The sequence below is a fragment of the Cervus canadensis genome, chromosome 8, assembly GCF_019320065.1.
Source record: "Cervus canadensis isolate Bull #8, Minnesota chromosome 8, ASM1932006v1, whole genome shotgun sequence".
Taxonomy (NCBI): Eukaryota; Metazoa; Chordata; class Mammalia; order Artiodactyla; family Cervidae; genus Cervus; species Cervus canadensis.
The window spans coordinates 35,513,577-35,540,021 of NC_057393.1; the positions used below are offsets into that span (position 1 = coordinate 35,513,577).

A 26,445-nucleotide genomic window follows, 5' to 3' on the forward strand; every position below is an offset into this window, starting at 1 on the left:
CACAGCAGAGAGCACAGCACAAACAATAAGGCAAATAAAGAGAAACAGACCAATAAATACTGGATTTGCCTTAGAAGGCAGAGCACTGGGATCTTGGAAAGAGTAATTTTGCAGGAATCATTTCATACAAGCCAAAATGGTAGTGGCTCTAACAACCACTCCCATTGGGAGTCTGGGCCTCCCTCATGTTCCTACAAACCTGCTAAGTGACCTGGCTAAGTCACACCCCTCTCTGGGGCTCTGTTTCATCAGGGAGTCAAGGTTGGGCTAGTTCAGTAGTTCTGTCTTCAGTGATACACCAAAATGCATCTAGAGAACTCATTGATAAAGTACATTTCATGGTTCCCACCCCCCAGAAACCATGATTTGGACCACAAAGAAGGCTGAGCACCAGAGAATTGACGTTTTCGAACTGTGGTGTTGAAGAAGACTTTAGGGTCCCTTGGACTGCAAGATCAAACAAACCAATCCTAAAGGAAATCATTTCACACTGTATGTTTATCTGTAACTCTCTGGCACCCTTCTCGGGACAGAAATCTTAAAATACCTGTCTATATACATATACTCTCCTCATAGCAAAATTTATTAAATAACTCTTTATTCTTTTCTCCTTTACATTACCAACAGTAGCCCAGTGTTAAGCACTTTAGAAAACCTGAAGAAATAAAAAAAAAAAAGTTGGTTTATGCACACATGTATAAAAATATTCAGATAAGCAAATATCTGCTCATTACATCACCCAGCTTTTAAGAGTGCCAAAAATAAATAAATAAAACATTTGCATATCAAAAGAGAGGGCTCGGTGGTTTTGTTAAAATTCATTTTAACAATTTTAGCTAACTAACATGTGCTGATGAAATTCAAGTTAAAGGTATAGCCAGTTAACATCACAGAAAACACCATGTGGTGAGTAAGGAGTATTCCTTAAACAGAATCTGCTTTGTGCTTCAAACACAGCTAGGTCTACAGTTTCAACAGTAAGCAGCAATAAAGATGAAGAAAATGCCCAACTTTTCTAATAACTGCTCTATCATAGAAAGGAAATATAAATGAAAAGAAAAAAGCATCACCATCTCTTCACAAAGGACATCAAAGTCAGAATGGCAGGCTTACGAAGTGCTTGGATTAAAAAATAATAACAATAAAGATCCCTGGTTAATTGCTTTTGATTTTTTAAAAATCCAAAAAACAGAAAATATTTGCTTGTTGGTGTAATAGATTTGACCTACAAGCAATAACCTGAACTATGTTTTCTTCATCAAGTAGTTTAACAGTGCAAAATGTTGGTGGTCTCAGCATTCAATGCTCGGAAATGCAAAGCAGGCAAAAAAACAAAAACAAAAACAAAACACAATGATTCACTGCTATGCTAGCGTCTTAAAGGTAGACAGGCAGTTTCTGATGTGAGGTGAAATAAGCAATTCAAAATGTCCACTAGCTAACATAAGATACAGTATTGAATCTTTTGACACAAAAACAAAGAATAATCACATTGCTACTTGGAACAGTATTCAACGTGGACGAGTAGATCTCGGTGTTCAGTGGCTGGATATTGGATATTGCACTTAGGACATTCCACCAGGCTTTCATTTAATGCAGCAGTGGGACTTTTTGGTGAGGCAACTTTTCCTCTGTTTTCAGTCTCCTTTTGGAAAGTGACTAATGGCTCTGTGAAGGCAAATTCGCGAATCTGCTTCTGAAAAATAAGTGTCAAATGAACATGGTTTGTATAGATGGTCTACCATTCAGCAGCTGTAACTGCTCCATAGATACTCCAGTTGCTTCAGCCCTCTAGCTAGATTTTCTTCTGAATCTCTCCAGTCACTGGTATTACACTGGTAACTTACCACAAAGTGGTTACGCATGCATGCTAAGTCCCTTGAGTTGTGTCCAACTCTTTGTGACCCTACGGACTGTAGCCTACCAGGATTCTCTGTCTATGGAATTCTTCTCCAGGCCAAGAATACTGGAGTGGGTTGCCATGTCCTTCTAAAGAGGATCTTCCCTACCCAGAGATCAAACCCACATCTCTTATGTCTCCTGCATTGGCAGGTGGATTCTTTACCACTAGCATCACCTGGGAAGCCTTATGAGGTTGTTATAAATCACTGAAATTACCCAGGAAGTACTAGGATCAGGCGTTTACGTAGCAGGTTTTATTAAAATGCTTAGAGTCTCATGTAAAGGTAGGACTATGGGCAATGCTGACAAAGATTGCTAGGTTAAAGACGGGCAACTTCAGCAATAAAGAACTGTATGGAATTAAGAGCAGCAAAAAATCTTAGCAGGTCAAACAGATTATACACAGGAACGACTAAGATACTGTATAATTCATTTGTGATATCTCATTTTCATGTTTTTTTCCCTGAGAAATTTAGAACAGTCAGTAAAGCTAAAAATGAACATTTTACAGCATACTGTGAAAATGAATGGCAGGAAAACAAAGAAAAATACAGGAAAATTATGGATTCATTTGTACACTGTTTGGCTTCTTGTTCTTTGATAAACAGTCTTAAATAAGAATGGATTCTAAATTTCAATTTTAAATATTATGGTAAAAATCAATGACATAAACAGAGCTAAAAAATTATTTTCTGTCTTTTATTCATAAAGAAATTGCAAATGATTTTAAAAACTGCTTTGTTCTCTTTCGAAAACTGAGAAATTCTATTTGTGACCTTTCACCCTGTGCAAATATTCTGCCATACAAGGATCATATACAAAATATGGGCTAATGGAACAGACCCTAACAGGTTTGGTCCAGAGCTTGCTGTGTGGTTCTTTAGCTTCTAATTTGTGTCTGACTCTTTCGCAGCTCCATGGGCTGTAGCCCACGAGACTCCTCTGTCCATAGGATTTCCCAAGCAAGAATACTAGAGTGGGTTGCCATTTCCTTCTCCAGGGGATCTTCCCCACCCAGGAATCAAATGATCTCCTGCATTGGCAGGTGTATTCTTTATTACTGAGCCATCAGGGAAGTCCCTCAAAGCTTATTAGTAGAATGATAATAGGTAAATCAAAACCATTTCCTCATAGAAGCAATGTTATTAAAAAGGTTAATGTTTTAAAAGGTTATGTATTCAAGGTAATCCACAGAATATGCTTATATCAGTATGCCTACAAGAGTGTATTAACAGTAAAAGTCCATTAGCCCTAAAAGCAACAATTTTTTCTTTTTTTTTTTTTTAAAGAGAAAAGCACAACTTCAGTTCAGGATCTAAAACTGCCCTGCCTTGCTCCCTTTGTCCCCCAGGCCAAGCTCTGTTCAGTGCCTCTAGAATCACAGAGCCCAGAGTGGGTGGGGGTGATCCCAGGCACTGGTAATGTTATCATTACCAAGAGGCTGGTAATGTCCCTCTGTCTAGTACTTTGAACTGATGCTCAAAGGGCAGATGCTTCAAATGAGGCAAAGGGATTTGATTTGACTGATTTAAGAAACAGCTATTCTTAAACTGTATCCTCCTATTTTGGGAACTGCTTTGACATATAAATAGAAAGATGGCAGAAAAAGAAAGATGAAATAAGTTTTTGTTTAACCATTCCAGACTCACCAAGGATTCCAACTGTGTTATTTGATTTCTTGCTTTGCGGAGCTCCTTAAGAATTACATGCAATTGATGTTGCATATTTTGACGGTCAAGTTTTTCATTTTCAAAGTCTAAAGTACATGCCTGCATCTGGAAAAAAGTGCCCAAGATAAGACAATGACAGCTACTGTATACTGTCTAGTTTTCCTGACTGGATGTTTCTTTAGGATCACAAGAAAAAAACGTGTTGTGCCATCAGAGTAAGAACTCCTCTGAGCACAGGTAGATGTTGATAAATGAAGAAACTCTGTCCAAGGAACAAAGCCAAAGCGTGAGGTCTAAGTGAGTGAGGAACAGCTTAAGAAGTTGCTGGTTAGAATCTGTCCTCCTCATCCTCCTTTTTGTGGGGAAGGGAAGGAGATGGCTGTTCCCTGGTTTCGAATATACTAAAAATCTCTAGTCTCTGAGAGTAACTGGTCTCTCTTTGAGTTCTACTTGAAGTTATCAAGTAGTTCTATTAGGAACATCCTGTCAGACTACCAGCCATTTAGGGAAGAAGAAAGTTTGCTAAGGCAAACATCTATCTGTCAAGAAAATTGCCATGTCACCTTAGAGAATTTGGTTTAGCCTAAAGATATTAATGGGAACATATGGCTGGCGTAAGTCGTCACTTTCAATACTTTTGTTAAAAGTTTTTTAAAAAAACATTTTATAGAACTTACAAATGGTTCTTCATACAACAGTGTAAACATGAGGAAAAATTCCATTTTCTCAAAAGTTAAACTGAATTTAGAAGAAACCCTCATGAGTACCTGTTGTTCCAACAGAGCTACCCTTGTTTGTTCCTCCTCCTGCTTCAACAAAGATGTGTAAAGAAACTGGACCTGTAGGATGTAAATAGAACCAACACTGTCACATCAACTTTTTATAGCTTGACCTTGACCCAGGATGCATGAAAGGCTCGCAAATGTCACATCTTTAACCAGGGCAACACCTGCTCTTCTGGGCGAGCCCTTCCAGCTGTGGTTGGACAGCTATCTATGCAAGCAGCTGAGCAGTACCACCCGGGCCGAGTTCCCTGAGGCACAGACTGAATGTAGACAGAAAGCGCTAAGTCAAAGTAGACAAGCAGGTCTTAACATTCACTGATATTTCTGAGTAGAATAACAAAGCTGGCAGAGCTTGGCCTTCTCAGCCACAGAGTTGGAGCCAAATTTTCAATCATTTCTGCTTAATCTTTTGTAAATATCACTGCTCACACCTCTAGGCAGAAGTGAGCATGGTAAAGACTGAGAAGGCAAATGTTATAAGCCATTTTTTCCCTCTCTCTCAAATTTTGGAGGATTTTCGAAATCACTATTCTAAGAGTAGCAGTAACTAACATTTACCTAGTCCTTTAATTTACAAAGTGCTTTCACCTTCTCTCAGCTGACCTTCACAAAAGTCCTATGAGGTGAGAAGAGGTTATAAGATTTATTATTATTAATTTGACACACAAATAACCTGTCAGTCAAAGAAGTTAGCTGATTTTCCTCAAGCTACACATCCTCAATGAGAGACCTGGGATGGACCCCAAATTATGTGTTTTCCATTATTTCACACTGTGGGGGAAAATTTAATAAGTTTCTGTTGAAATAGCACTCAATTGTAATAAATCTAACATAGTAATGCCAACATTACTGAGACAGACATTCCAGATCTGGCTATGAGTATAGTGAGAACATGGAAGGTATACAGTGAATTAACTTGAGAACAGCTCACAGTGCCAGCCTAGGAATCAACCTGGATCCCCTTCTTTCAGCTTCCCACACATACCTACCTCCTCCTCACTCTCCCCTTTCAGCTTCTTACACATGCCTACCTCTTCCTCACTCAGAACCTTTATGTCTGTGATCCCTTCACCAGGAGGGAATTCCCAGTCACTCACCTCGCTGGTGCCTTCTCACCATCAGCTTTGTCCAAATACCATCTCCTCAGTGAGGCCTTCACTGGCCTCAATTTCTCTCGATCATACTACCCTGTTTTATTTAGGTACTTGCTTATGGTCTGTCTCCCTTCTTAGCATGAACTCCTATGAGGGGGTAGGAACTTGTGTTGTTCCATGCTGGTTCCTAAGTAGTTAAAATAGCCCCTGACACATAGTAAGTACCATAGAAATTCTGGCTTACGAACCATGGAAAACCATGCTGGTTAGACTCACCTGAGATAACAGCTCTTCAGATCTCTTCTTCTCTTCTTCAAGTTTTTCTCTGGCAAGATCATTCTCTTCCTTGAGCCTCTGTATTTTCTCTGTTTTCTGCCTGTCATCTTCCAGATGTTGTACATCTGCCTTTCTTTGGGAACACAACAGTTGATTTAAATCTTGCACTTCTTTTTGGGTTTCTTCATATTTTCTTCGAAATTCACTCAGTTCAAAATTCAGCTGAGTTATGGTTTGTCGTTCCACCTCAAGATCTTTTTTTGCATTTGCCAAGAGATGGTTGTAATATTTTTGCTTTTCTTCTTGAAGATAACCTGTGACAAATATATCATGGCACAACTCACTTTACAAAATAGGTAATTTTCCTGAAGAAATGAATGTAACTATGTTTCTGTATCCATGATCACATTATTTCCTCATCCTCAAAAATGAAGACTCAAGAGACACAGGGATCATGGTTGATGTTTGACAGAACAAGAAACAGAAGTTCAGGTATACTACTTGAAGTTACAAAATGAATAGACAGAAGAGCCAGAAACAGTAATATAATTATTCCGGGGGTGGGCATGTCAGTAATGTCTAAAGAAAACAAAAAAACAAATAGAGACATTAACGCGTATACCACTTTGATAAAACACAGAGAGAGAGAGAAAGTAAGAGAGAGAAAATAAGAGAGGGAGAGAGAAAAGAAAAATCATATTACCAAAGGAAAAAGCTACACTTCACCCATAATTAAAAACCTACTTTCACGTGTAGCAAATTTATAATGGCAGTACAGTAGTAACTTTGTCCCCTGAGGGATAAACAGCTTTGAATTATCTCTAGAGACATTCCTTTCGTACTGTTTTAGCATTAGCTTCATTTTAAATATTCAAATGTGAAGCTCTGGGATTATGAGCCTTCTCTTTCTGTAATTCAAGGCTCCAGAACCAGTAGGGCTGTCAGTCATTTAAATGAGTGCCTTGCACAGAGGTTTTTCTTTTCCTGGCTCATCACCTGGAACTGCTGAATCTATTTGTAAAATGAGAATAATGATTCTTTCTGCCCTTGCTCTTAGGCTCTTGTGAAACTCAATGGAGATCAAAGAAGCTGCAAAGCCTTTGGCAAACAGACAGCATCACTGATAAGAACTTAATCTCAGTTCTAGGGTGAGATTCAAATGATTGAAGCATCATGTATAAAAATGTAATCTTTCTCCTAGAGTTGATATGAATAACTGCTAAAGGGAAGTAGAATAACAAGATAGTCACTGACAAGGCTAGCACCAGGGGAAATGAAGCTGGAGCAGGACTTTGAAGGAGGGAAAGGACTTGCAAGGTGGAAAAAACCTAACGTGCCTGCAGAGCTGCAAGATCCCTTTACCCTGTGCCTCTCACCCTCTGGTGTCAGAAAACAATGGGAGATGAATTCAGAAGATTGGCTAAAATGGGATTTCTTACTTCAGGCCTAGCAGATCTGCTCTTGTTTTACTTTATAACACAGATCTATAAGAATCTAAATTTGATGCATCTCTCTTTTTGGAAAATGTCAGGCAGGACAACCCAGAAGAACATTTTTATACCAGTACCTTCTGATTCAGTCTTTTTTGTCTGCTGCGGGAGTGTCTGAGGGGCTGTTTCCACTTTCTGTTCCAACTCAAAGATCTTTGCTAGAAGTCCTTTCACGTAGACCTCTCGCTGCTGATCATACACAAGCCACTGCTGATTTTTCTCCAGAGCCTCAAAGTGAAAATGAAAGCAAATCAATAATCAAAACCCAAACCCTTCAAATGGACAAGGGACCACATGGTATGCAGTCTTTTCCAGCATATAAATACTTGATGGCTCATATCACAGAATGATTCCAGGCATCACTGTAAAGCTTCCGACACAGAGACATGTTCCAAGGCCATACACCTTCAGAATTCCAAATAACATGGCCAAGTCATGTCCACACAGGGTTACGTTCATTTGTCTGCTGTCTCCTATACAGTTTGCCTCGTGTTGGTATCCACATCATTCCCTGTTAATAGAATGTCTTTGTGGCAGAGGTGGAGATGCAGTGCTCAGTACTCTTTGAGAGGTATTTCCACCCACCCGAGGGCTCTGCCTGGGGGCTCTCCAAGGGGTGGACAGAGGCTCTGTCAGGCGTGCATCCTGCTCTGACAGTGCCACCTCCCCACCCCGCCTCAATCCTGGGCCTTCCTCTTCCTTTCACAGATGTGGCTCCCCAATAAACTGCGCTGCTGACTACTCCATCTTGCGTCTGCCTCCCGGAGAACCAACTCAAACACCACCCCCTTTCTTTATCACCAGTTTTCATCTTTTAGAGCTCAAAAATCACCAAATGGAAACTTTCATCTAGTTTGTATAGGGGTTTAGGAACTCAGTTGTTATAAACACATATCTACATATTTTAAAAACTTATTTTACCAACCCTCATTAGCTTTTTTCTGTGTTTGCTGTTTCAAATAGATTATGCATGCTTAGTCACTCAGTCGAGTCCTACTCTTCATGACCCCATGGACTACAGCCCGCCAGGCTTATCTGTCCATGGAATTTTCCAGGCAAGAATACTGGAGTAGGTTGCCATTTCCTACTCCAGGGGCTCTTCCTCACCCAGGGATTGAATCTGTTATCTCCTATGTCTCCTGCACTGCAGACAGATTCTTTATATTAAGTTCCTTGAAGTGGCAGACCATGTTCTTCCAAAAGGACTCCCAGCTTTTGCATACAATGTATAGTTGAGAAATTATTTGAATGATGGGCAATATTAATAAAATAAACTATGTCTATTTAAGTTAGCTGGTAACAGGGAAAGTGGTTTACTTTACCATTACTGCTCATGTTAATTTTTCATTTCAGTTACATCTTTCCTACAAGAACCTAGCCATGCTTTACCAGCCACCTAGCAAAAGTTGGAAAATTTTATAAAATCTCATCTACATTTTCTGTGGCTCATTCCACCTGATCTGTGGCAAGATATTAGCAAATATTCACAGAAGAAGCTACGTTAACTTCAGTGGATAAATCAAGGTAGCATATATGGACAGGGGTGTATAGGTTTATGAAAGGTAATATTTATTTTATTTATTTATTTTTGGCTGCACTGGGTCATCATTGTTGTGCATGGGCTTTCTCTACTTGCAGAGAGTGGGGCCTACTCTCTAGTTGTGGAGTGTGGGCTTCTCACTGCAGTGGCATCTTTTGTTGTGGAGCATGGGCTCTACGCTCTCAGGCATTAGTAGTTGAGGATCACAGGCTTAGATGGTCTGCAGCATGTGGTATCTTCCCGGACCAGGGATCAAACCCATGTCCCTTGCATTGCAAGGTGGATTCTTAACCCCTGGGCCACCAGGGAAGCCCAAAGATTTATGAAATTTTTTAGTGAAAAATTCTATTGATATTTTTATTTTTAACTGGGACAAATTGATATCTACTCTGATTCTAACTCTCACTGGTCTTAACCGTTGGATCCTTGGAAATTCAGTCAAAGGCAAAGCCAAAGGAGCCTGCCAGGGCTGTACACAACTGTATAAACACCTCCCATTCACCCATACCCCCTGTTTTGTCAGTAGCAGCAGGACAGAAATTCAAGTTGAAAGCTAGCAAAGAAGATTCGCCTGTGAGTAGTAGAGGGAAAACAAAGTCTTGAAATGCTTATACTTTAGCACCAAAATACAATGAGATTACAACTCTTCTCTCCTTTCCAATCTAGGTCTTCTATCCAAGTGCATGGAAAGTGAAGTGAAAGTCGCTCAGTCATGTCTGACTCTTTGTGACCCCAGGGACTATATATATAGTCCATGGAATTCTCCTGGCCAGAAAACTGGAGTGGGTAGCCTTTCCCTTCTCCAGGGGATCTTCCCAACCCAGGGATCGAACCCAGGTCTCCCACATTGCAGGTGGATTCTTTACCAGCTGAGCCACAGGGAAGCCCAAGAATACTGGAGTGGGTAGCCTATCCCTTCTCCAGAGGATCTTCCTGACCCAGCAATCAAACAGAGGTCTCCTGCATTGCAGGCGGATTCTTTACCAACTGAGCTATCAGGGACTGCCCCCTTTTTGTTCTATGTTTCTGGAAGGCTGAGGAAGTAAGTCTCAACAACTACTTGTGTAAAGAGAACATGCACAGCTAAATCTAAGGTCACAGGTGTAAAATGTTAAGGGCCCCAGAAGGAGCTACACACACTGATGCTAAAACCCCTTCACCAATGGCCAAGCTCATTGGTACTGAGCCCTCTGCCTGTGCCACTTGTGCTGACTTGCTTAACATGAAAGTGTGAGTCACTCTGTCATGTCCAATTCTGCGACCCGGTGGACTGTAGCCCACCAGGCTCCTCCGTCCATGGGATTCCCCAGGCAAGAATACTGGAGTGGGTTGCCATTGCCTCCTCCAGGGGATCTATCTTCCTGATCCAGGGATTGAACCCAGTTTTTCCACACTGCAGGCAGACTCTTTACCACCTGAGGCCCCAGAGAAGCCAAGACTTACATGAAAGTGAAACTCGCTCAGTCGTATCTGACTCCTTGTGACCCCATGGATTGTAGCCTGCCAGGCTCCTCTGTCCATGGAATTCTCCAGGCAAGAATACTGGAGTGGGTAGATGTTCCCTTCTCCAGGGGATCTTCCCAACCAGGGATCGAACCCAGGTCTCCCACATTGCAGGCGGATTCTTTACCATCTGAGCCACCAGGGAAGCCCAAGACTTATCTACCCCCACAGAAATACCTGCTTGAGCAGTGGTTCACTGTTGGATCTTGGTAATTTGGGGATTTATAAGTCCTCACTTGGGGGCTGATTTCCTCATCAAGAACAGTGAGACGAGACACAGGCCATGACCCATAGCTTTAGGTCAATTAATATAATGATCGCTGAATATTTTGAGGCAAAATAGCTACAGCTAATAAGTTCAATTCAACCTCTTCCTCGATCCCCTGAAGTGCTAAGTTGTTTTAATTATATTAATAACAATATTTTAAAGCTTCAGGAAAACACTCGCTGAAACTGAAGCTAGGTTCTTTTCAATTCAGTTCAGTCGCTCAGTCGTGTTCGACTCTTTGCGACCCCATGAATCGCAGCACGCCAGGCCTCCCTGTTCATCACCAACTCCCGGAGTTTACTCAAACTCATGCCCATCGAGTCGGTGATGTCATACAGCCATCTCATCTTCTGTCGTCCCCTGCTCCTCCTGCCCTCAATCCCTCCCAGCATCAGAGTCTTTTCCAATGAGTCAACTCTTCACATGAGGTGGCCAAAGTACTGGAGTTTCAGCTTCAGCATCAGTCCTTCCAATGAACACCCAGGACTGATCTCCTTTAGGATGGACTGGTTGGATATCCTTGCAGTCCAAGGGATTCTCAAGAGTCTTCTCCAACACCACAGTTCAAAAGCATCAATTCTTTGGTGCTCAGCTTTCTTCACAGTCCAACTCTCACATCCATACATGACCACTGGAAAAACCATAGCCTTGACTAGACGGACCTTTGTTGACAAAGTAATGTCTCTGCTTTTTAATATGCTCTCTAGGTTGGTCATAACTTTCCTTCCAAATTTTGGAACCCCAAAAAATAAAGTCTGACACTGTTTCCACTGTTTCCCCATCTACTTTCCATGAAGTGATGGGACCAGATGCCATGATCTTAGTTTTCTGAATGTTAGGCTTTAAGCCAACTTTTTCACTCTCCTCTTTCATTTTCATCAAGAGGCTTTTTAGTTCCTCTTCACTTTTCTGCCATAAGGGTGGTGTCATCTGTCATGACATATCTGAAGTTATTGATATTTCTCCCGGCAATCTTGATTCCAGCCTCTGCTTCTTCCAGCCCAGCGTTTCTCATGATGTACTCTGCATATAAGTTAAATAAGCAGGGTGACAATATACAGCCTTGACGTACTCCCTTTCCTATTTGGAATCAGTCTGTTGTTCCATGTCCTTTAGGCTGACATTAAAATTGTCCACAATCTGCCAATTCCCATCCCTTCAAATCACAGCCTGACCTTTCCCCTTCACTGCTTCCTTGTTGTCTACAAAATAATGCACACCCTCTGTGCCTCTTCCCTTCGTGCAGAGTGCTCTACAATCCCTTCCTATGTTATCTGCCCACTTAAATTCCACATTACAGCAAGTTCCAGTGAGCCCAGGCTTATCTTTCAAGGCTCCTCACCATAACTCTCCTCATCAAACTTCCCTCCTTCATAAGCAACTAGTGATTTTTGTGTCCATTGTCTACCTGGCATCTTATACTCATGAACTCTTGATTGCTTCCTGATGATACTTCTTATCTTAACTATACCCTGAGCCCTCTGACAGCTGGGCACAGGCTTGTTTAGATATTTTATTTCACAGTTCCTTATTTGTGCTTCTGTACCTGGAAGCTGCCTGATGAATGTTTGTGAATGATGTTGACAACATGGGGTGGAGAAAATGCCTTCAAGAACCAGAAAGCCTTGTAGACCTAGACAGGAGTTCGAGAGTGTTCAGAGGAGGGACGAGAGGGCAGGAAGGGATCTAGAAGTTCCTTACGCACAGTAGAACAATACATTTAGTGATTCAAAAAGAATAAAACACTTTCAAAAATCTATTACTAATTAATGAAGTAATGCATGAAAATGTAATCAAAATATTTTGTCATAGAACTACCATAACTATTTCTGTAGTATTACAAGTGTATAATATGTATCCTTTGTGTCATAATTCATCCTTGACCTGGGGGAATTAATTATTATCAATGATTAAAGTGTGGCAGCCAGGAGGTATGACTTTTTATCCTTTAGGGCTGCCAGAAAAGAGATGGCACAAACACAAAGTTCTTAACAAAAAAGCTGCCTGGTGTAACTCAACTGAAGTAAAATATATGTGTGTGTGTGTGTGTGTGTTAGTTGCTCAGTTGTGTCCAACTCTTTGCAACCCCATGGACTGTATGTAGCCTGACAGGCTCCTCTGTCCATGGAATTCTCCAGACAAAAATACTGGAGTGGGTTGCCATTCCCTTCTCCAGGGGATCTTCCCAACCCAGGGATAGAACCAGGTCTCCCACACTGCAGATTCTTTACTATATGATCCACCAGGGAAGCCTGATTTTAGTATACGTGCTGCCAAAGCGAGGATGAGACATTATTCTAAAGGGCCACATGATGGCGATGTTACTTCAATAAAGTAATAAACATTTCTTTACTCCTGATCTCACTGACTGTATCTACTTTCATTTCTTTATAGAATCAACAAAAAGTAGATTTGATAGCTTTCAGTGGATGTTGACATTATGAGTTTTGCATCTTTAGAGTCCTCCTCACATTAGTTATCTCTTCCAGCTTTGTGTCTCTACACATTTGTTAGACATGCATTTATCATATTCACCCAAGTTATCAATAAAAATACAGAAACAGGTAAAGTGAAGCCGTGGGGAATGCCATGAAAGCTCTTTCTCCTGCTTTGGCAGGGATCCATTAAATATTTCCTTGGGAAAAAACTCTAACATAGATTGAAATGTTAGCCTATATTGAAGGAAGAAAAAATGTGCGTCAATTGACAAAACTGGAATACGGATGGTAGATTACACAGAAGTATTATGCCCATGTTAAACTTATTAAAGGTGATATCTGTATGGTGGTCATGTAACAGTGTCCTCATTCTTAGGAATATACAGGCTGAAAAGGCTGTAGATATATGCAACTATTTCATGGTTCAGAAAAAATATTATGTTTGTGTGTGTATGTGTATGTGTGTGGATAGGGGCGGGAACTGAAAGAGAAAGTATAACATGGGATAAAATGCTAATGAGTTCAATTTTGGTAAAGAGTATGTGAACTTATGTGTGTACTATTTTCCATTCTTATAACTTTTCTGTAAATTTGATTTTTTTCCAAATTAAAAATAACTATTATTTATCTTCAGTAATTCTATGTTTAAAAGTCAGATTTTTTTTTTTTTTGGCTGTACCATGTGGCTTTATGGATCATAGTTCCCCGATGGTGGATCAAAACCATACCCCCTGCAGTGGAAGCCTAGAGTCCTAACCACTGGACCACCAGGGAATTCCCTAAAAATCAGATTTTTAAAATCAAGAGCAAGAAATGCCTATTAAAACTGACATTTAGCTATTTGGTTTTAAAGTTACTGACACTGGATAATGATTACAGCATTGAAAGTGAATGTCGCTCAGTCGTGTCCTACTCTTTGTGACCCCATGGACTGTCCATGGAATTCTCCAGGCCAGAATACTGGAGTAGGTAGCCTTTCCCTTTTCCAGGGGATCTTCCCAACCCAGGGATTGAACCCTGGTCTCCTGCATTGCGGGCAGATTCTTTACCAGCTGAGCCACAAGGAAGCCCAAGAAAACTGGAGTGGGTAGCCTATCCCTTCTTCAGGGGATCTTTCCAACCCAGGAATCCAACCAGGGTCTCCTGCATTGCAGGTGGATTCTTTATCAACTGAGCTATCAGGAAGGCGATTACAGCATTAACACGATGTAATTGTTTCAAAATATGAGCCAGACCTAAATGATAGCTGAGGAATGATATGACTTGGCCCTAAGAGAAGTAAAACAGATTTTTAGGACTTATTTTAGCCTAACAAACACTGATTCTTAAAACAGGTGGGCAAACTTCTACAGGAAGTTTTGTGGGAGCTCTGTCGAGGGTATAGGACTAGAATGGCTGAGTCCTGTAGACTTAGGAGTGAGATTTCTCTTTCCCTGCTCCTCAGTCTTCCAACTATAATTCTCCCCCTGGTCTGAAAGATTTGCTGAGATCCCAAAGGGATAACCAGAGCTTGGCCACCTCTCACTCCTCAAGTGTAAGTTAATGGTTCTCACATGGTGGTCCTCAGACCACCAACAGTAGCAGCAGCACCTGAAACTTATTGGAAATGAAGACTCTCAGGTTCTACCCCAGACTAATCGTCATTACATAAAAATAACTTTAGTTGATATTTGAAGCAGTTAGCACTGAGAAGCCTAAAAATTACACATGGATTTAAGAAAACAGCATCTATTTTCAGGCACTTTGCTAAAAGAGACACTATAAAATTCAAGAAACTTCACCAGATTCCATCTAGTCATTCTTTCCAATTATCTAAATGCTGGGGATAATATATGACAAACAAAAAAACTTATTTTGATAGTTCTTTAAGAATTGTGTTTCTTTTTTATTTTAGTTACCTCTAGGTAAATTACTTTGATAAGGGTACTCTAGAACCCAGTTATACAGACACTAACGGATTTAAATTCTTTTCTTGAAAATCAAATAGGCCTCAAGGTATGCCTGCTACGTGAGATAAAACAGGACTCTTTTTTTTTTAAAACAGGACTCTTAAGAGCATACTTAGATCAGGGTAGACATGCCAGTAATACTTCTGGAAACATAGTATCTACCTATTGACCCAATAATTAAATCAAGAATTTCATACTTCGCATATCTAATCTTAAAATTTGAAAAAACACACTGTGACCACTAGTCCTATGTCCCCAATTTATTTAATTTTCAATGCAACCCACCAATCCATTTAAGATATAAGTTTGGAATAATACAGCTAACCTCATATCCAATTCTAGGAAAAAGAAATATTGAATACACAAAGAATGTATTTCCTTTTCAAACTAGGAAAGCAAATACTGTTTCAAGGGAAAAATTTCAAATTAAAGAGGACATCTAGCATGGGTAAACAAAAAGAAAAAACAATACATATTAAATTACATTATTATAATAAAATAGTTGAGCAAATTAGATTTAAGTGAAAACAGGACATTCTTGAGTTATTTGGTAGAAATGGATGATTTCCAAGGTTTTCTAGCCTAAAGAGACCATACTTAGAGGAACTGACCCTCTTAAAAGTCTGGAAAGAGACTTAAATGTGGTAACCCAGAGAGATGATCTGAAACCATTCATTTCTTCGTCTCCTCAAAAGATTTTTTTCAAGCTACAGCATTACTGTTGTCAATTTCCATGAAATTTAATAATAAAGGAATTAGTCCTCTTTAGCCATAACTTAATAAAATAAAAACGAACTTACATCTTTCAGCTGTACTTCCATTTCATGAACATTACTCATTGATGAATTTAAGCAACTTGTAGCCACAGTCTGTAAGTAAATCAATAGTAGTTAACATGATAATTTAAGAACATAAGCTTCCTCATTATACTTAACTTCATAATAAGACAGTATATTTCACATACATCCCAAAACCCAGAACTGGTACATGCCAGGTGATGAGTAGCAGTGCAGAATTAGTCCTGGAGTCCTGGAGGCCTCCTAAGCAGATTGGACACCCTGAGATTTCATATCTAATTTGATATCTGAGGTCATCTGGACCCCAGAATCACCAGACTAGCCCTCAGTGGATATGAACAGCCCTGATTTTCACCAGGAAACAAAACCAAGCAACTGGCCTATTTAAATGAAATCTGAAAAATATTAAATTGTCAAATAAAAGATAAATTTTGTTTTCTAGAATCATATTTATATTCAACATTAGCAATAGTATTAATTAGTATTCATTCATATAGAACTCAAAATATAATTTGTCTCCTCTTTTTTCTTCATTTTTTCAGAGGCAATAAAAGAGGGGAACTAGACAGTAAGTTGGTGGCTCAGACGGTCAAGAATCCACCTGCAGGAGATCCAGTTTGACCAGATTTGATCTCTGAGTTGGGAAGACCCCCTCCAGTATTCTTACCTGGAGAATTCCATGGATGGAGGAGCCTGGCAGGTTACAGTCCATGGGGTCGCAAAGAGTCGAACACGACTGAGTGACAACACTTTCATTTTCCAGGTGGTAAGGTACCAAAGCTAGCCAACAAAGCTCATAAAAAGCTCTTAACAGCTCTGAGTAAAGAGACTTGTGTTAAGGATGGCAAAAAAGCTCAAAATATATATTCTTTTCTCTAGAGGTGCTCTTTCCCCCTCTCAATTTAGTCCTTCAGGTGGAAACCATGACAGAGATAGTTCATCACATTTCTTTCCTTTTATCCTGGGCACACTGCAAACCACCTTTCCCAGCCTTTCCTGTGGTTAGTAAGGTCATGAGACTGAATTATGTCCAATGGAATGTAAGCAGAAATGAGATATGTCAATCCTAGGCCTAGACCCCACAGGCTAACCCAGTTCTTCACATGCTGTCTAGCCCACAGCTGTGTATAAAGGATCTGGTGGAGGACTACACTCTGAGAGATGGGGAAGCCACTAGAAGGAAGGAACCTGGATCTCTGAATGATTCTGTGGAGCAAAGCCTCCTCCACTCCAACCTAAAATAAGCTGTGACATGAGCGGAAAGATAATCACTTGTATAAGACTCTGAGATTTGGAGGTGGGTTGTCAGGTGATTAGATACACTGACTAATACAGAAATTAACAGTGAGTATCCCACAGTAATTATATGAATACATTTTAAAAATTATCATTTCTACCAAGATTTATATTTCCATCTTCAAAAGTAGAGAAACTAATTCTTGAGCTTTAAGTTAAAGTGAAAGTGAAGTCGTTCAGTCGTGTCCAACTCTTTGCAACCATATGGACTGTAGCCTGCCAGGCTCCTCCATTCCATGGGATTTTCCAGGCAATAGTGAAGTGGGTTGCCATTTCTTCCTCTAGGGTATCTTCCCGACACAAGGCTCAAGCCCACATCTTTTGCATTGGCAGGCAAATTCTCTTAGAGTAGGAAGCCCCACTCTAAAGGGGAGATAAAGTACAAAGACCCTTAACATCACTGAAGCATTTATTTGAAAGCAATAGATTTTCTTCTGTAAGTAAGTAAGTTTTGGTCACTCAGTGGTGTCCGACTTTTTGCAACCCCATGGACTATAGCCACCAGGCTCCTCTGTCCGTGGGATTCTCCAGGCAAGAATACTGGAGCGGGTTGCCATTCCCATCTCCAGGGGATCTTCCTGACCCAGGAATCAAACCCAGGTATCCTGCATTGTAGGCAGATTCTTTACCATCTAAGCTACCAGAGAAGTGCCCTTTCTTCTGTAGGTAGTGTTAATAGCCGTAGTATTAGTATTATTCACATGTCCAAATTTTCAAGAGAATCGAAGTTCTGATCAATAAGAAACTATTTAGCACTATGGTGGCTCAGATGGTAAAGCGTCTGCCTGCAATGACTTGGGTTCGATCCCTGGGTTGGGAAGATCCCCTGGAGAAGGAAATGGCAACCCACTCCAGTATTCTTGCCTGGAGAATCCCATGGACAGAGGAGCCTGGAGGGCTACAGTCCATGGAATCACAAAGAGTCAGACACAACTGAGCGACTTTCACTTCACATGGCAGGCACTCTGCTAGGTTATTCACATATATTGTAACATTTAATCTCCAGTACTCGTATCCTCATTTTACTGATGTGGAAACAGATTTAGGAGAGGGGTCTAATGAATTCTAGCATTGTTTCTAAGGCTAGAAAGGTTAAGAAATTTGTTTAGACTCACACAGCTAGCAAGTGGAATCTGAATTCAGAGCTGCCGACCCATAAATCCCTGCTCTTTCTACTACACTAATGACTCTAAAACACAAGACAGGAGAAAAGCATACTTGCTATTTTAATTGGGTATCTCAAATATGAAAAGTAACCCAAAAATGAAGCCATTGTTCTCACAATACAAACTAAAGAAAAAAAGAATTCAATAAACACTTCCTGGCTATTGTAGATACACAGCAGTGTCTGTATTCTGAATACTCCCTTGGGCAAAACAATGGTATGGTCAGTGGAGGGAGCCATATTACCTATTTTTGCTTATAGAGAAGAACCAGACTATGATAAAAAAAAAAAAAAAGTAAACCTGTTAGTATACTATACTGTTTCACCATTTGACAAGGATGTTTTAACAAACCCATTCCTCCTAAGAATTACAAACTGTATCAGAAAAGACCAAAAAAAAAAAGAAAAAAAACAGGTTTTAAAGAAATTAGTACCTGTGATAAATGAAGTGTATTGGCCTTGCCTTCAAGTTCAGCAAGCCTTGCAGTTGTAGCAGACAACTGTTTCTTCAACACATCTGTCTCTTCAGACAAGGATTTCAACAGCTGTTCTCTTCTTTCAACTTCCTTCGTTTTCTCTTCCAGCTGTTCAAGCAATGCAGTAGTGCTGTGCTTGGCTTTTAGCTGGTCTCTGAGTCGCTGTATTTCTTTGTCCTTTTCTGTGAGGCGATAAACATTCTTCTCTCTCTCAGCCTCAAGGACTCGAATTTTCTAGATATAAACTAAGAAGAATCTTAGAACAAGGCCAGGTCAAACACAAAAATAAACAGTACATTACAACAAGTGTGTAGGAAGTATTTATTATGTATCAAGTCAGCATTATACCAGATACCAGGACCAAAAAAATGATCAGAGAGCTCATAGAGAGTTAGACCAATACGTTTATGCAGTATGATAAATGCTGTGGTTAAGATATATATAAAATGAACGGGACATGGACACAGAAAGGAGAGACCACTTAGAAAGCTAAAGAAAAGCTGGCTCTCACCTGAGTATCTGCTAATCATTCTCCCATCATGCCAATTCTAGTCATTTTAATGGCTAAAAGTTGAGTCACACAAACAGATACATGCTCACTGATGAACTTGAAGCAACAGAATTCAGATATTACAGAATGTTATAGCTGTATAAAAGCACATTCATAAACTTGCTTTTTGTTAATAAACAATTTGGAAAAAAAAAAAGATTTGGTATCAAATCTAGAAGGTGATCTTCAAGGGAGTGTTCAACATTTTCAAGGATTGGAAAGTTAAAGAAGGCATGTTAGTTAAACTCTTGCTGACAAAAGGGAGAAAGCACTAATATAGAGATGATATAAAAAGTAAGTAAAATGGCTTTACATGCTGACAAAGGAAAAAAACTTAAAACTAAAAACTCACATTTGAGGGTAGGCGGGAAAAACAGTTGTTCAAATAAAGACGGGGACATAGAGTTGGATGGTTGTGTGAAAATGATGAGGGGATTTTTAGTTGCCTACCGGCTTAAGATAAGACAGTATTATGACACAGTTACCAAAGAAGCCAATACAATTCTAAGATTTCATAGAGTACAGCATCCAGATTAGGGGAAATAATAGTACTGTTTCAATCTGTGTTTGTGACTGTGTGCAATCTGGAAGCATTAATTCAAGAGGGACATGAACACCAGAAAAGTGTTCAGGAAAGTGACAAGGATGAGAAAAAGCCAGTAAAGCTGAAGAATATGGGGCTGGCCTATAGATATGTAAGAGCAAGCAAGATTTCCTTGTATATCTGCTCATGTATGCATGCTAAGTCACTTCAGTCATGTCCAACTCTTGGCAACCCTGTGGACTGTAGCCCATCCGGCTCCTTTGTCCATGGGATTCTCCAGGCAAGAACACTGGAATATCTTTCCATGCCCTTCTACAGGGGATCTTCCCAACCCAGGGATTGAAACCCCGTCTCTTAAATCTCCTGCATTGGCAGGTGGGTTCTTTACCACTGGCGCCATCTGGGAAGCCTTGGACACCTGAAAAGCTCTCAATTGGATTAAAAAAAAAAAAAGATTTGTTCTGTGTAGCTTTAATGGACATAGCTAGAACAAACTAGTAGAAGTTATAGGTAGTTTAATTTCAATTGATTATAAAGGGATTTTGACAGCCATTGCTTGTCAGAAGTAAAATGAATAGGAAAGAGAGCTCTCAGGAAAGCTACTAGATTCTTTCACCAGATTACAAAATAATCCTTATGTCTAAGAATTGGTGATAGATCATTTCTCCATGCTTGAATAAGAATTCACCTCAATATGTATTTAAAAAAATAATAAATCATTTGGTTTTATGATGTGCCTTATAAAGTAAAATTTAAAGAAATCCAATGATATTATTTAGTACGGATCATTTGTTTTCTAACTATGAAAAATAAAAGTACTCTTGCAAAATAAATTGAACTGATTAAATTTTAAATCCCTCCAGTTCTAATATGTCTAACTCCTTTTCAGACTATGTCATAACAAATTGTAAATTAGGGAAATATAGTTTAACAGAATACAAAATGCTGATATCTGTAATGATTTTACCTTAAAAAAAAAAAAAATTACTTGTAAAGTAGCCAAAATACATGATTAAATGGGTTTTTAAACCTTCATGCTAAAATCTAAATCCCAAAGGTGACATGATTAGATTTGTTGTTTACATTTAGTGAACATAAAAACTAGATTATATCATATACTTTCTCATCTACCATAGTAAGGCTTATTACAGTTTAAAAGGTCTTACCTCCAAAAGTTTGTGTCTGTCTTTATCAATCAGCTTTCCTTTTCCACTTGTTATTTCATCCACTGATGTTTTTAAAGCTTCAATTTCTCCCCTAAATTTTTCTAATGCAGTTTCTGATTTGGAGTTACTAGGCTTTGGTCCCCATTTACTTTTAATTAAATCTTTGGGATTTCTGGAAGACATCTCTTAAAGTGCCTGTAAAAAGAAATCTGAGTTTACAAAGTCAAATCTCAGGTTTGAAAAGATCTAATAACCTATTTACTAAGCAGAAGAACCTTTCTATGTAAATAGAAGTGATACAGTGGGGTATGGCTTCTCGCTTGCTAACAACAATATATATATTTTAAATCTGGGTGGTAGATGCATGGAGGTATTCAATATGTCAACCTGTACATCTGTGTTTGTGCAGGATTCTTATGTGTGTCATACTTCAATAGAAACGTTTCATTAAAAAAAAAAAAAGAGGGATAACCAATAATTAAGCCATTAAATGAAACCTGAAAGTTAGATCACAAAGACAAACTTTACTCCAGAATAAAAAGCCAATGACAAATAATATAATTCTGAATATCTGGACATTGAAACAACATTACCTGACATAATGGTGCATCCTCTGTTTTAGAAGATATGCCTAGTTCAGTTCTATCTTAACTGTAATGTTCAGAGAGCACAGTGGGCAGAAGTGAGAAGAATTCAGTATGAGGCATTTATAGGAAAAGGAGACCCAATATTCAAAGAATTCAGGAATGGCAGGAATTAAGAACAAGAAGTAAGGAAAAGTTTTGTTGCTGTCATGTCTGACTCTTTTCTGACCCCATGGACTAATAGCCTGCCCAAACTCCTCTGTGCAGGGGATTTCCCAGGCGAGAATACTGGAGTGGGTTGCCATTTCCTTCTCCAGGGGTTCTTCCCGACCCAAAGATCGAACCCAAGTCTATACTGAGCACATAATAAAAGTAGCTTTAATTAGGGAGGTTAAAAAGCATTTTCCCACCTATGGATCCCAAAATAAAATAATAATAATGTAACTAAGGAAGCCAGAGGAATATACTATTCATGCATTCAAAAAATATTGGAGAACCTAATTTACCAGGCAGCAGTAAATTAGGGACACCTATTGGTGCTGGGTAAAAACTGGCTGAAAACAAGAATGAAAGAGAGACATGTCCCTTACATGACAGAACTTTCAATCTAGCAGAGGAGGCAGGCAATAACAAGGAAACAAATATAGATCCTCAAACTGGAAAACAAATGTTATCCAGTAAAAGAAAAGTACAGTGATAAATGATACAAGTAAAAGTAAGGGAGACTTACTTAGACGCTGAGGTGGGGAAGGCTTCTCTATGAAAATGACCTTTAGGGTCACCCTGTATGTTATGGTTGTTTAGTCGCTAAGTCCCGTGCCACTTTTGCGACCCCATGGACTGTAGCCCACCATGCTCCTCTGTCCATGAAGAATTTCCCAGGCAAGAATATTGGAGTGGGTTGCCATTTCCTTCTCCAGGGGATCTCCCCATCCCAGGGATCGAACCTCGTCTCCTGCATTGGTAGGCGAATTCTTTACCACTAAGCCACCAGAAAAGGTTAGCCCTGGATTTTTGTCCATTCTAAGGTGAAAGATTAAGATACCTAGCAAAGGGCACAAAGCATCTACTACAGGCCACGTCTTCTACAAGTGGAGGCAAATCTACAAACACCTTCACATAAGATCTCCTGTGGGAAGACAGGCAAAGAAAACTGCAAAAACAGGCACCCTTTTTCTCACCTCTGAGGTGAAGATGTTTGTAGAATAGACATGAAAGTGCTTGCTAATCCGCAAATTTCTGTACTAAGGAAAGGACGTGGCCAAGTCACCAGAACGCCCTGCGCTTGTCTGAAAGAGGATGGTAATACTCACGGGCAGAGCTGAAAGCGGGGATCCAATCGGCGACGGTCTTCCGGGGACAGGCACAAAGTGAGTGCCAGGGAACGGCCACTGGCTCCAAGGTAGGCAGAGATTGAATCCCAGCCAGCGCGATCTCCCACTGACCCCGCCTCCCCCGCGGTCACACCCGGCCTCAAGGCTGCGGGTCCTGGCCGCCTCCGCCACCCTCCGCGGTCGCCTCCCCGCAGCCAGCCAGCACCTGAGGCGAAGCGCCGCGCTCGCGTCGGCCCAGTCACACCCTTTGGCGCGGGAGCTGCTTCCGGGAGTTTGAATCCCGCGGCTGCGGGGGGCACGTCACTGCCGGCGGGGGCGAGGCTCTCCGATTGGCTGCGACCTCCGGGGCGGGGCCTGGAACCTGAGTGAGAAAGGAGTGCGGGATGTAGCTGGGCTGCGGGTGGTGGGGTGGGGCTGAAGGGGAGAGGACGGTCCCCAGGCCGGGAAGGCGTCTCCCGGATCCGCAACGTTTTCTGGGACTTTGTCAACGCTTTTCTGAGGTCTCAGACTTCAACTCAAGGTTTCTTTGTGAAGAACTGATTTGTGTTTATCTGCTTTGGGGCTGAAGCAAATTAGAATGCTGAGAGAGATAAATCCAGTGACTGAGAACTGGGACTAACTCGTTCTGCGTCCTTGAGCTTGATTCGCCCTTCTGAGTACCAATTTCGCCCCCTATGAAATGGGAGAACTCCACAAGGGGGCACAGCCTCCCTGTTTTCCTCTTGGGGTGAGCCTTCATCCTGCTAGAAATCGGGGTGGAGCCATGTGGAGTGTAGCAGGTGGACGGATTGATAGGCACACCCAGTTTGAATGCTGAGATTAGAAGCTTTAGAGGAAGCGAGCTAGGCAGGCGTTTGCTCCAGATTGCTGCCCTCTGGCTTGGTATCTATTGGTTACATCCGGGTCATGGTTACCTGGACTTTGAAGACTTTCTCTCGCTAAAACAAACAGGCACAGAACGCGTTTGGCAGGTCCTGACGTTCTCAGACCAAGCATAAACTCTAGAGAAAAGGCTACAGTGGCAAACCACCCTCGGATAGTGTCATACAAGGGCTAAACTCTGGATTAGAAATGAGTTTAGCCTGACTGCCTCTTACTAGCTGTGTGATCTTGAATAAATTATTTAAGCTCTCCGAGCCTCAACTTCCTGATTTGTAAAATGATAGTAATATCTACTTCATAGGATATCTACTTCATGTGCATTAAATGAGAGAATCCATGTGAGGTTCATGGTGTTTCGTAAGTACTCTACTGATGTCAGCCATTATTACATAAAAAGCAACAAATGAAAGTCATTCAGTCGTGTCTGACTCTATGACTCCATTGACCAGACAGTCCGTAGAATTCTCCAGGCCATAATACTGGAATAGATAGAGGTTCCCTTCTCCAAGGGATCTTCCCAACCCAGGGATTGAACCCTAGTCTCCTGCATGGCCGGTGGATTCTTTATCACTGAGATACCTGGGAAGCTCCACCGACCCTCCCCCACCCCACCCCACCCCCACCCCCCCGCCCCGCCCCAAAGCAACAAACTCCTATGTTAAATACAGTGGCTGAGAAACAGTGTAGAGAATTTTAAAGAATAAAAGAAAAGGCAAGAAGATAACATTTGGTCTGTGCTTCCAAGGAGTTCACATTTCTGATGGAAAAATTAGAATCAGGCTCTTTCATATCTGTTGTATTAATCTATCAAATGGAATTAGGGTGGGAGGAAGTTGAGGCAAAGGATTAGTGAAGCTGTGAATGCTATTGCCTAGAGTTGACAGCAAGGGCAAAATTAGTCTCCCTAGAAATTTATAAATGTCTTGGATGAGAGAGAGAAAGATCTGCCTGCTCAGCTTGGTGTCAAATGGGGAAAGAAAAGACAGGAAGTGGTGGCAACTGTGTGAAGAGGGGTGGCACCTGATAGACAGAGGTCTGGTGCCTCGGCCTGCTGGGCCAGACACCCCAGTTACACATCTGCTCCCCAGGGCCCCTTCTTCTGGCAGGAACTTCCCCCTGTGACTGGGGACCCCTGAGGAAGAGGAGTAGGCAGGAGGCTCATTGGCCTACCTATCAGTTGATTTCTCAACAGAAACTCTCCAAGCCAGAAGGAAATGATACAGTATATTTAAGGTGGTGAAAGTGAAAAAGCTACAACCAAGAATATTCTACCCAGTAAGACTCTCGTTCAGATTTGATGGAGAAATCAAAAATTTTCCAGACAAGCCAAAGTTAAGAGAATTCAGCACCACCAAACCAGCTTTACAACAAACACCAAAGGAACTTCTCTAGGAAGGAAACACAAGAGAAGGAAAAGACCTACAGAAAATAAAAACAAAACATTTAAGAAAACGGTAATAGTATCATACATATCAATAATTACCTTAAATGTAAATAGATTAAATGCACCAATCAAAAGACATAGACTGGCTGGATAGATGAAAATATGTGCATGTATGCACTTCCACTTACCATATCACTCTGCTTGACCCCTCAAATTGTATGTAATTATTTTATATTGTTAGGCTAATCATGTTCCCATTATGGTTTACAATTGTAATTATTTGTATTTTTTGTCTGGCTATTAACTGTGAAAAGTGATAAACATCTTTTATTATTGTGATTGCTGCTGCTGCTGCTAAGTCGCTTCAGTCATGTCCGACTCTGTGCAACCCCATAGATGGCAGCCCATCAAGGCTCCCCCGTCCCTGGGATTCTCCAGGCAAGAACATTGGAGTGGGTTGCCATTGCCTTCTCCCATTATTGTGATTATGTAACTATTATTCATTTCATACCATTGTATCATGATTGGTCAACAGGAAAATAATAGAATTCTATATCACTAAAACTACCATTTAATAGAAAAACTTGTAATCACTTTTTAAAATCCAGATGCATATCAGAATTATCTTGAATTTTTTGAAAAATACAAATGTCCATGTATTGCTTTTTTCTCTCCAAAACTCCAGTTATGTTTCTAATGAGCAGCCATGTTCAAAAACAATTGGACCAAAAAGAAAAAAACAATAACAACTGGACTATGTGATGACCTTTTACTTTTATCTAGTTGGTTTCACTGTTTCTTTGTCATATTCAGTACTCTCATTTCATTTAGCTTATGTTTTCCAAATTCTCCATCTTTTCTTTTTTTAATGTTCTTTCTCAAGCCTTTACCAAGCATATTAGAAAGCTTTTGTATACACACATATAAATAATATGTATAATATATATGTTTTAGAAAATTTATGAATTTTTACCTAACTAAAAAATTTATGACATTTTTTGTTTTTTTGTTTTTCTTTTTTCATTTATTTTTATTAGTTGGAGGCTAATTACTTTAAAATATTGTAGTGGTTTTTGCCATACATTGACATGAATCATCCATGGATTTACATGTATTCCCCATCTTGAACCCCCCTCCCAACTCCCTCACCACCCGATCCCTCTGGGTCTTCCCAGTGCACCAGCCCCGAGCACTTGTCTCATGCATCCAACCTGGGCTGGTGATCTGTTTCACCCTTGATAATATACATGTTTCGATGCTGTTCTCTCGAAACATCCCACCCTTGCCTTCTCCCACGGAGTCTAAAATTCTGTTCTGTACATCTGTGTCTCTTTTTCTGTTTTGCATATAGG

At 40.3% G+C, this 26,445-nt stretch overlaps 1 protein-coding gene across 2 annotated transcripts; it reads right to left on the reverse strand.

Moving 5' to 3' along the window:
• Nucleotides 1–581: 581 nt before the first annotated feature.
• On the reverse strand, nt 582–23,098 carry CEP55 (centrosomal protein 55). Of its 2 annotated transcripts, none has more exons than XM_043476674.1 (9): nt 22,807–23,098; nt 20,910–21,104; nt 18,608–18,883; nt 15,716–15,784; nt 7,295–7,445; nt 5,728–6,041; nt 4,340–4,411; nt 3,552–3,677; nt 582–1,696 (listed from the first exon to the last, which is right to left on the reverse strand). In XM_043476674.1, the coding sequence occupies exons 2-9, from the start codon at nt 21,090–21,092 to the stop codon at nt 1,496–1,498; spliced, it is 1,392 nt and encodes a 463-aa protein (XP_043332609.1). In that variant the 5' UTR covers nt 21,093–21,104; nt 22,807–23,098; the 3' UTR covers nt 582–1,495. The 2 variants fall into 2 exon arrangements, with proteins under 2 accessions (XP_043332609.1, XP_043332610.1); XM_043476675.1 differs by having other exon boundaries at nt 20,910–21,118.
• Between the last annotated feature and the right edge of the window lie 3,347 nt (nt 23,099–26,445).

Bases quoted from the DNA above. Each gene is read 5' to 3' on its own strand.
- CEP55 (XM_043476674.1), bottom strand. From the start codon at position 21,092: ATGTCTTCCAGAAATCCCAAAGATTTAATTAAAAGTAAATGGGGACCA. The intron at 4,412-5,727 runs GTGAGTCTAACC...TACATCCTACAG, and splicing joins CTGAAGAGCTGTTATCTCAG to GTCCAGTTTCTTTACACATC. The intron at 1,697-3,551 runs GTGAGTCTGGAA...CTTATTTTTCAG, and splicing joins TAACACAGTTGGAATCCTTG to AAGCAGATTCGCGAATTTGC.